The sequence below is a fragment of the Gigantopelta aegis genome, chromosome 9 (assembly GCF_016097555.1).
Source record: "Gigantopelta aegis isolate Gae_Host chromosome 9, Gae_host_genome, whole genome shotgun sequence".
Classification (NCBI taxonomy): Eukaryota; Metazoa; Mollusca; class Gastropoda; order Neomphalida; family Peltospiridae; genus Gigantopelta; species Gigantopelta aegis.
In genome coordinates this window covers 15,452,651-15,464,806 of record NC_054707.1, presented here as the reverse complement: position 1 = coordinate 15,464,806, position 12,156 = coordinate 15,452,651, and the positions used below count along the sequence as shown (strand labels likewise).

Sequence of the window (12,156 nt, the reverse complement as noted above, 5' to 3'; positions counted from 1 at the left end):
TCGTTAAACATTCATTCATTCATTTAATATGAAGATATACGTGTTTAAAACCACAAATTATTCGTTTGCAGAGTAGAGTAAATTCAACAAAATTTGTCAACAATTATTTTTGATAAAATAATTCAATGAAAAAAAACCCCAACCCCAACCCCAACCCCAAACCCAACCCAACCCCAAACCCAAACCAACCCAAATAAATAAATAAATAAATAAAATAAATAAATATATTCAATGTAAAATAAAAAAAATAAAAAATGTTTATATGTATACATGTAATAAATTTTTTAAAAATCAACAACATACATATATAATTACAGAAATAAATATTAAATTTTCAAATGATGAAAAATAAATAGGATTTTTTTTTTTTTTTTTCACATGTAAGTAGAAATATAACAATGCTTTTTCATACACATTTACATGAAATTAGAAATGACAGTGGTATTGTTTTTCAATATTTATAATTTGTTAATGTAAATAATTTAATTTGTGTGTACAAAATGACATAATCTGATAGGAATTCTGATTTCACTGAGCCTGTTTTAACATAAATTTATTTGACCTACCGGTATCTAAATTTTATACTTTTCAGTACTTATATTAAGAAAAGTCCAATGTAAATAATCTTTATCATGGTTCATACACTTATTTACCAAGAAAATTCATGACTTTCCATGATTTGCACTGATAATGAAATTAACAGCAATTGAAAACTGCTTTAGACATTATACTATTTTTTCTCTCCAAAGGCTGCAAGAGTAATAAATTATAAATTAAAGAAACAAAATACTGCTATTTTACAAATGTGGATTTCTAAAACCAGATGCAGCAATAAATAATTATGACTATATATAAAAGTACACTTATGGTTTACCAATAGTTTAAAGTGAATATAGGTACAACACCAATTAACACTAATTACATTCATTTCAAGAGCCCCTGCGTGTGCTGTAACCTCACCGTGGTGCAGGGGTGTAACATTCTCTTTGAGAATGGCCAATACAGCACACAATTGAAGTTTTGAGTAAGATTCAGTATCCGTAAGAGTCTGTGATATTTGTGTTTTTGCACAGTTCTTTACACTGTTTTTGTTTAAGTCTTGAATTTTTATATTGATGGTGATCATCACTTTATTTATTTGCATTACCATAGTTTGACACCCAATAGCCGATGTATTTTTCGTGCTGGGGTGTCGTTAAACATTCATTCATTCATTCATTCATTCATTCATTCATTTCAAGAGATGCATTACATGCAGTATTCACACATGGCTTGTTTCATGTTCAATGTATGATGAGTTACTTGCTTAGCATGTACATGTATTTGATAAACTGTACATAAACAATACCTATCTGGTATTTATATTTTCAGTCCAACAGTGTGGGTTTTTTCAATGCCATGCTAGAATTTATCACAATGTAGTCAACATGCTACCTCAAAAAGTAAAAGTATTATAAACTGTTATAGGCTTAAACAGTCGCTGGAGAATAAAATGTTGGGATTTTGCTACATTTGTCCAAAATAGTCCAGTTAGGCAATAATTAAAAAAAAGACAAAGAATAAAAAGAGACCCCCCCCCCCCTTCTCTCTCAATTTTTTTTTATTTTTTTATTTTATTGAATATTAAAATTTCCAGTTTCAGGATATTTATGTAAATAAATTCTAGATTATAATTTGGAAAGTATTTTGTTATGGTTAGTTTGTTTTTGGGTCAGTAGCAAAAACTAAACAGTTTGTTCTGTTATGCCTCAAGTATTTAATCAAACCTCACATTGCAAAACAAGCTCTTCGGTCTCTTTAGAATAAGCAGTAATGAAAAGAAATTAACATTTTTTTTTTACATCTCAGCACATTTTAAATTTGGTGTTAAACATCTGTGTTTCAGAAAAACAGCCTTCATAATTTTGACCCATGGTTTTGACACTTGGCATAGGTACTGACTCACTAAGAAGGTAAACTCATGGCCACCACACAGGCTACTCCTACCAATTACTTTAATTTCAGCATTTTCACTTTCATTGGAGTTGTTTGTTTACAGCATCCTTTGGTAGTGTTTTTGTCAGTAAATTCAGATATGCTTAGTATAAAAAGAAAATGCATCCTACATACATATTACAACTTACAAAAGAGATACCCAACTAATAGGCCCCCTATAGATAGATTAACAAAGGAATAATCAAATGTACAGTTTAACAAATGAAGAAAAGAAAATTTTATTCTGCCTTGCACCTAAAAAAAATTCTGGGAACTTGACTAAAAAATATTAGGTAGGGCCAGTCTAAACTTTAAAAAAAAAAAACCCCAAAAAACTACATCTATACTCTTTTTAACTTACAAAAAAATGGGGAAAAATAATCAGGGTAAGCCTTTTTTTTTTAGGTAGGGTCGGTTTCATGAAACAATTGTTTTTACACCTCAATGGGCACTCCACATCTCACTATTCTGTTTATATTGTATGTATGCTATTTGCACGTCTCAAACTATTATTTTCTTCTTCAAATTGTGTATTAGGGGCTGTAGAAGAGGTGAGGGCCGATAGGGCCATGGTCTCCTTTTTTCCTGTTATTGTTCTCAAAAGTCTGGAGATGTCATGGGCCCTATGTTAACATCTGATATTTAAACTTATTCTGGGCGAGCATGCCTTCGAACCCCCACCAACAGGTTCGGGCCCTCAAATACATGTATACACACACACACACACACTCTCTCTCTCTCTCTCTCTCTCTCTCTGTCTGTCTCTTTTTCTCTCTCTCTCTCTCTCTCTCTCTCTCTCTCTCTCTCTCTCTCTCTCTCTCTCTCTCTCTCTCTCTCTCTCTCTCTCTCTCTCTCTCTCTCTCTCTCTCTCTCTCTCTCTCTCTCTCTCACACACACATACACACAACCTTTTAACAAACAGCACACTATAAGTACTCCCACCCCATCCTCACTTTCAAATACACTCCGCTGGCCCTGCACATAAATAAGAAAAAGTGTTGTTTCTAAAACATTTTTTCTTTTAGTCTGTGAAATTATTGATTAAAAACAAATTAATTAATTAATTAATTAATCGACAACAAACATGATCAATGCCATGGGGGGTAGGACGAACTCACCTAAACCCTCCCCCTCACCAAAAAGCAGTGAATGAATGAATGAATGTTTAACGACACCCCAGCACGAAAAATACATCGGCTATTGGGTGTCAAACTATGGTAATGCAAATAAATAAAGTGATGATCAACATCAATATAAAAATTCAAGGTTTAAACAAAAACAGTGTAAAGAACTGCGCAAAAATACAAATACAAATTTCACAGAATTTTACGAACACCGAATTTTACTCTAAACTTTAATTTGTGCTGTATTGGCCATTCTCAAAGAGAATGTTACACCCCTGCACCACGGTGAGGTTACAGCACGCGCAGGGGAAAAAGCAGTGAACAAAACACACAAATAAACAAATGTCCACATAGCATACATAAATGGAAGAAAATATAATATTTCAACTAGATTTTATTCAAATAATATATAAATAATAAATTTTGTTTTAAATCCACACACCGAGAATGGATAGGCAGTGACATACAAACGCCTCGTTTTTCAGCGATTCAGTTTGTTTTGTTTTTTGTTGTTGTTGTATTTTGTCATATACTATATCCGTTATGCAGTCAGACATTCTTTGTGCAATGCATCATCGTCTGAAAGAAATATGACCACTTTTCCTGTTCGTACAGAGATGGACAAGTAATTTTATACGACCAGTGGCTTCAAATCACCCTACCGAACAGCTGTTTATAGTGACGACGCGACCTCTAAGGGGGAGATAATTTCTGGGTGTTCGCCATTCCTATCCCAAGTCCCCCCGCCTGCTACCGACCTTGGTCGGGCTGCTGGTGCTCCCTCCTCTCTCTCTCCCCCCCCCCCCCCATATTTCCTGTCATGGACGGAGGAGCCGGCCGAGGCCGGCTCTTGTGCCCATGACAGGCGTGCGCTACAAGAGCTTGTTCTGTATGTGCACGTAAAACCCTATGACCTGATCTGAATGAATGAATGTTTAACGACACCCCAGCACGAAAAATACATCGGCTATTGGGTGTCAAACTATGGTAAATGTAAACAATGTGATGATCATCATCATCAATATAAAAATTCAACAGTTAAATAAAAACACAGTGTAAAGAACTGTGTAAAAATACAAATATCAGATAGATCATTCTACATTTCAGTATCACGTAAAAATTGTAAAATAATTTCTGGAATGAATCGAAAGGATTCCATCACAGTTCGTGGTCCAAATATATCTTTTCCAATTTCTTTCAGATGGGTACACTCCACCAAAATGTGGCGTACAGTCAGAGTACTCACACTGAGGTGGAGGATCCTTCTTCAAAATAAATGAATGGGTCAAATAGGTATGACCGACGCGGGCACGACACAAGACTACGTCATCCTTCGTGCACTGTCTATAAGAGGACTGCCACTCCCAATACCGGCGTCATAGGTGTGATGTTATAGTCTGACCTTGGTGTACTTGACCTACTTGGTGTGTGACTCATCACCTAGCCTTTGTGTACAGGTGTGTGACCGACTTTCATGAACAACCGTGTCCTTGACCTACTTAAGATTAGTTCCGTTGTGTCCTTGGACTGTCCCCCAACTACTGTCCTTGGCCAATTTTCGACTGATTCGAACATGCTGTGTCCTTGACATACTTAGTCTGCCCCCCAAGATATAAAAAGGGGTGAAATTGTATTATCATTGTTATTTGATCGCTGTAATCAGAGCTATTCATCACGTCATAGTTTGACAGAGAAAAAAATATTTGTCGCTTTTGTCAAATACCGATCACCAGGAAAAAACCCATAAGTTTTTAAAATTATTTCTTATTTGGATTATTTTATATTGATTTAGAGAATGTTTGATTTTAATGTTTGCAGTCAACTACAATTCAGTTATCCCATACCAAGTTGACATCTTTTGTTAAAGAACATGTACTTTCAGTCGTTAAAAAGTCTGTTAGTCGATAACATCTTCAAAATTACATCAAACTCACGAATGTCCCTTTAATCATCGGTGCTATACTTCAAATGCTCATTTTTTTCTTACTATACTATTGATCTCAATGTAAGATGAATGACATTTTTTAATAAACAAACTTAAAAAGACAAACATAAAGGAAAACTTACCAAGCTCCAACAAAACCAAGAACGTACGCACAAACTCCCAAACATGTGCAGAACACAATAACAAACAAACCAAAAATATTATGCGTAGAACAGCTCCGTATATATTAACAGGAAAAAACCCCTGACAAAAGGCGTTTGGAAAATTCAAAACATATATTCGTTCTACCAGCTTAAAAATGTCAGTGTAAAAACTCGTGACCTTTCTCGATAATGTTTCGTGAGTATGGCCTCAGACCACAATTAATTTCGCTATATGTTTCTATATAGCCTTAGTGGCTATAACATTTTTATTAATATCAGCAGGCCCGTGAAGTTTTGTATGTACCTTTGCCTGCATGGGGGACACACACCCTGAAAAGGACAACCCCTGTTGTCCAGCTCTTTCTCCCAGCATATTGGTTTAAACAGACACACCCTCTAAACCAGGCCGGAGTACACCCATTTTACACAAAAAGCACTACTTTTGCATGGGCCGGAATTACCACAAACAAGTCTTCAATGTCAACAAACTACATGCTATCCCCTGTCACCACTTCATAGCTGTCTGCCATGAAATAATCACAGTCAAACAGCAGACTACTTGCGCGGTGAAACTTCCGGATTTTGGACAACCAAATGGGAAGATAACTGTAATCTGAGGCCGTATCGGCTTCCATAATAACTTAACAATTATCCGTCAAAACTTCAGGGTCGAGGCTTTGGTAAAAAAAAACCAACCCGGCATTAAACCACTTGGAACGCTTCAATGTGTCACGTATTACACACGGAGGGTTGTAAAGCAGTTTGGTAGCAATCATAACATTCCAACAAACGCTTTTCAACTTGCTCCGCAAAAATGGCACGCTAAAAAACCCCGACTATGAACCGCTCGTCGGCGCTGTACAAAAGTGTAAGTGTGCTGTTGAAGTCATTAAAATAGTAATTTAGTTGAGCTATCAATAAACATATGCTATATAAATTGAATGTTATATTTACCTAATATGCTTGTTTTCGTCCTTGTGTTCTTTTGATGACAGTATCTAGACGAAGTATGAAAAATCTATCACATCTGAATGTGTTCAGTGTATCAATATAGCTGAACATCATACAAATATAATAGGGTTTTGTTTTTCCTTTTTTTTTTAAAAGGAATTTGTGTTATAATTTTTTCTATATCTCTTTTGTATTTTTTTTTTTTTTTTTTAATGTCGTTAAATTCTTGTTTAGCCGACAGAACCCTCGTAGGTTGTACCATTCTTCTTTGTCTAAAAAGAAAAATGGAAAAAGGTGTTGGTATTCTCATTCTTTAAACATAGTAAACATTATAATGGCATCATCATCATTAAAGGGACACACCCTAGTTACGGCTAGTTGTTAACCATTACGGCGTTGTTTACCATTACGGCGTTGTTTTTCGCTATTAAACCCATTTTTTTACAAATAAAATTGCACTTTACTTACCGTTTATTATTTAGAATATACATTTCCATTCACCTGCTGTAACCTCACCGTGGTGCAGGGGTGTAACATTCTCTTTGAGAATGGCCAATACAGCACAAAATTGAAGTATTGAGTAAAATTCAGTATCCGTAAAATTCTGTGATATTTGTGTTTTTGCACAGTTCTTTACACTGGTTTTGTTTGTCTTGAATTTTTATATTGATGTTGATCATCACTTTATTTATTTGCATTACCATAGTTTGACACCCAATAGCCGATGTATTTTTCGTGCTGGGGTGTCGTTAAACATTCATTCATTCATTCATTGTAATACACAAAATGCATTTTTCGTATTTCTGAAAAACGGACGCACGTTTGAGAAAAAACCGTTGAGCAGACAAGGTCTAATCTATTTTTAGACGGGATATTTCCATTTCAATGTCACAGACGTTGGTATACCACGTGACCGTTATCATTTTGGTTCGATTAGTTTTCTCGTGCACGGTTCGCGCAATCAACATCCGATTTGTTGTTGTTCATTTGTGAGATTTTTCTTCACAGTTCGTGAACATTTTCAGTAACAATAAAGTTCAGACAAGTAAGTATCTCAATACAAAACGTTACAAACCCTTAAAACCAATAATTTTGCTAAGTCCTACGATATCTGGAGAGGGGATACAACGAGGACAGAACAGAACAGTTGGAACATGTCCAGGAGAGGTGAAAAGAACGCACCCCAAGTCTGTGAAATTTGTCGTGACGTAGGCATTGTTGTGCTTCGAGCGACATCTACCGGTGACATCAGAATACAAACTTTCAAAATTATTTCAAGCAATTGGGACATGGGGATTCCCATGGTATTTATCGATATAAAACCTGCTTTTTCACTCCATTTGATAAAAACGTGATCTAAGTGTGTTACAGGTTTGTAGATTATAACCAAATTATAATTTATTTTCGCTGGATGGAACTAGGGTGTGCGGCTTTAAAAAAGAAAAAACAGATTATTATTAATTAAATACTTACAAGTGGCCTCCAGTCAGCAACTTCTTTAAGATCGGCCCGTTGTCTTCTTCCTGTTAATTTTGCATTTACCATAGTTTGACACCCAATAGCCGATGTATTTTTCGCGCTGGGGTGTCGTTAAACATTCATTCATTCATTCATTCATTCATTCTTCCTGTTAAAATAATTCAATATTTAGTTAAGGCAATCAGGTGAAAATGGATACTAATTTGGATTCGTTTTTAATATTAATTCCTTTTTATTGTAATTTTGTTTCTAACCTCAGTAGGTTATAGTGTTGATAAAATGAAAAAGGAAACTAAGTAATAAATGAAAACTGTTTCTATTTGGAACAGTTTTTAAGTACGGTACATGTATAATGATTTAACACATATGTCATACATAAAAGAATTGAAGGACATATAACTTACTCTGCACCGTTTTCTGGATAAATTTAGAGGCTCCGCCTCCTTTCTTCTTTCTGGTTCTTTCTTCCTTTCTTCTTTTTTTGTTTCTTCCTTCTGTAACCCCCAAAATAATTATTTTAGTTTTTACATTTTCATTTACAAGTTGAAAAAAAAATACAGCCGCATGTACATTTTTATTGTGAGAACAATTTGAAAAAGAAATATTAGTCAATTCATTTTGAAATATACTACTCAAAAGAATTTAAGGGTCAAAAATTTATACCCAAATAAGTTTCAGAGTGTATTAGATTGATGATGTAAACTACACCCAAAAAATTATTTATTGTTCCATATTTACAAAAACCCCACAAATAAACGTCACTGTATACAAGAAAGTCACATGACATGCTGTCAAAGTTGAAGGTTGTCAAACATGGATTTTACACATTAGAACATTCGTTTAATAGTGTGTGAATCCACCCCTGGCGCGAATACACTCGACACATCGTTGCCTCATGCTGTTGATCAGACGTCTGAAGAACTCTTGGAGAATGGCCTGCCACTCTGCCACAAGAAGTTGACCCAGATCATGAAGGTTGGCCGGAGGGGCATGGTTATCCCGAACTCTCTTGCCTAATTCGTCCCAGACTTTCTCTATTGGGGCCAAGTCAGGCGAATATGCTGGCCAATCCATCCTGGCGATACCTTGTTGTCCGAGAAAGTCCGTTACCACCCTGGCGCGGTGGGGTCTGGCATTGTCATCCTGCAGAACTGCCCCGCCGCCAATATGCTGAAGGCCTGGGAGAACCAACGGCCGGATAATCTCATTCAGATAGCGGATTCCATTCAGACTGCCATCCACCACATACAGGGGGGTCCTGTGGTGGATACAGATGCCGCCCCACACCATGACGCTGCCACCACCGAACCGATGACGTTGTCTAACGTTAACGTCAGCGAAGCGCTCCCCAGGACGTCTGTAGACACGAACCCGATCGTCGTTGAATTGGAGACTAAACCTGGACTCATCAGTGAACATCACTCGACCCCACTGAACACGTTGCCACCGCAGATGAAGCGTGCACCAGTGACGTCTGGCCGTTCTGTGACGTGGTAGGAGTGGTGGTCGAACAGCCTGGCGACGGCAGCGTAGACTATTGGCTCTCAGACGGTTGCGTATGGTTTGATCAGACACTCGAGTTCCAGTCGCAGTCCGCAGATTGTCACGTGGTTGTGCGTTGACGTAGAGCCATATTGGTGATGTAGCGGTCCTCTCTATTTGTAGTGCTTCGGGGTCTTCTCGAATGTGGACGATTTCGAATAGAATTCGTTGCTTGGTACCGTTGCCACAGTCGGCCAACGACACTCTGACTGACACCAAGTCTCAGAGAAACATTTCTTTGCGTATTGCCATCCTGAAGCCAAGCAATAGCCCTTCCTCGATCTTCGATAGTCAGTTGAAGTCGTACCATTGTCGAATTTGGAGTGTGCACCGTACACGAACGCAAGCTCCAATTATACGGAAATTCAGCATTGGGAACATGGAATACACCTGCAAAGCGTGCAAATGGAAGCGCTTTGTGAAAAAGCAAGTTATGGGCACTTAGCAGACCTTTCGCTTTCGCGCTAATTTACTAATTTACGTGCAAATGTAAGCGGTCTGCTTTCGCCCTAATTTACGTGCAAATGTAAGCATATTTTCGCCATTAGAACTAGTCGACAGTCAATGACAGTGGATTTTAATTCATTTATGATTTGCTTAGACCCACTTTCGTCAAAATGGAACAATACCATGCGTGACATTATGGTCTAGCTAATATAATTGACATTCAGAAAATAATGTCGAAAATATCGTCTGACCCTTAAATTCTTTTGAGTAGTATATATCTGATACAAAGTAATCTTTGAGACTTATATTGATTAAAATGCTTGGACTTCATAGCACACTTCTGTAAGATACATAATTTAAGAAGAAAGAATGTGTATTACTTACTTGATTTTCTTGTGAAGTCTCCCTGAAAAAAAATGTATAATAAAGATGTACTAATTTATGTGTGGTAAAAAGATATACTATGCAAACCAACACACTTTCAGTCTGACTATAGTCACTCGGTTATTTTACAATACGATACATCATGTAGTTACTGTTTCTAACACACGCATATTAATTTATTAAGGATGTTTACCTGTTTATTAATAAATAAAATGTTACTTACGGCCAATTATCCAAAATTCCGTGAAATTCTTCAGAACTGCAAGTACGAGAAAATAATTAACTTTTTGTTGCTTTTTAAATTATATAATTTATGTCATGTAGAAAAATGCGTGCGCGCATACACACACACACACACACACACACACACACACACACACACAGAGGGAGGAGGGGGGGGGGGATAATGTACAGAACATATATATGCTGTAATAAAACCGATCTTTTACTTACTTCCAATTGTTTATAAGTTGTCTGAAGCTGTATTGGGTGCTAAAAAAGAAGAAGAAATGTTCAAATTTTAATAAGAGAACAGAATAAACAATTAATCAAAGAAATATTTTTATTTCAATAACTAAAGTTAGCAAAACCAATTAGTATAATTTGTATATACATACGCATTGTCTGCCAAGTCCAACCACTCATCCATTACTTTAAACGTTGACATCTTACAGTGGCGAGGGGTGAACGAATGTCTGTGGGGCGGGATACGATAGTTTGTGTTTTTTATACCTTAGTTTCACGAAGCGCGCCAAAATTAAGGGAAAAAACCCTTTTACTTGTAGTATACTATATAATTTGCATATATAATTTACATATACCGTTCTAATTTTCTCGGGGGGACCTTCACATATTTAAGAAAATGTCAAGGATTCTTAGTCATGTTAGTGCGTTTCCAATTCCCTCATTGCTTTCTGTAACAAGCAAGTTCAATGACACGATATTGCCCCTTTAAAACAGGCCACATCAGTGCACGGCACAAATACTATATTTATCATATGAACTCTTGACATTCACCGATTCAAAATCTCTGATTAGGCTGGATTGCAAGAAACACTTTGAGAAAATACTGACGAGTTCACTCACCGTAACTGATATGTTAAGGGCGTTTGAATTAAAATTAGAGTGATTATACAAATTGGAGGGACATTATAATCTGACATTATAGGGCACAAATTTATGTTTTATTGTCCTTATCAAAATTAATAAATAGTTTTAACAAAGACCATTCGGTTTTTTTTATAATTGATAGATTTAATATAATGTAGTATACAATAAACATAATGCCACCCCACCCCCACCCCCCACCCCCCACCCCCCTAACATGCGTGGCTGTTACACTGTCAGTCTTATAGCTAGAATGTACTGGGTTCACATCACGTTATAGGTTCCTATTTGTTGTATCGCCATTGTATGTATACGATTTAGAAACGTGTTTTTTTGGTAGTTTTTTTGCATTTTACACGAATCACGTATTCATCTCATTTGTTTAAACTATAGTTTTTCTTACAAATACACCAGTTACTTCGTAGGGTTTGAATTATACTCTTTTTTATAACGCCTAGCTTTTTTTCATGTATTTCTTTAATGACATTATTGTGTGGAGAGTACAAACTTTAAAAAAAAAGTTTTTCACAGTTTTGCATGCGTATCATTCAAATATGTAACTTACTTATGATTAGGTGAGAAACTTAGGCGAGTTATTTTTTTCCAGATGGATCGCTTCGTCGTCAATACCTTCGCCATTATCGATTCGTTCACCAGTAGTGATGAACTGCTTACTTGGGCTAAACAATTTTATCTGGAAAATAACGAGTATGTCAGTATGAAATTGATTGAAATTGATTGAATTAATTTGCAAGGAAATCCAACAATCCGAGGAACATAATACATCCCCATCGGTTCCCGAGATCAGTGATTCTGAGAACTTCTGGTCTCCTGAATCCATAACACAAGAAGAATACGAAGAATTGTTCAAATTATGTGATCAACAGTTGAATCCAGAATACGACGAACTTGCCCAACTATGTATCGATAATGGAGAATGGCACCCAAGTAATGATGAACCGTCAAAAGTAGCAACAAATAAAAAGAAAAAAAGCCTGCCATGTCCGTTTTGTTCTGCTACCTTCAGAAGAATGCCCGGCCTGAGAAAGCATAAACTGGA

At 36.3% G+C, this 12,156-nt stretch overlaps 1 protein-coding gene across 1 annotated transcript; it reads right to left on the bottom strand.

Annotated features, from left to right (window-relative positions):
* Window positions 1-7,919: 7,919 nt before the first annotated feature.
* Window positions 7,920-12,156, bottom strand: LOC121380499. Its single transcript, XM_041509328.1, has 5 exons — window positions 11,662-12,156; window positions 10,443-10,481; window positions 10,213-10,248; window positions 9,990-10,011; window positions 7,920-8,110 (listed from the first exon to the last, which is right to left on the bottom strand). Exons 1-5 carry the CDS (start codon window positions 11,733-11,735, stop codon window positions 7,949-7,951), a joined length of 333 nt encoding a protein of 110 aa, XP_041365262.1. The 5' UTR covers window positions 11,736-12,156; the 3' UTR covers window positions 7,920-7,948.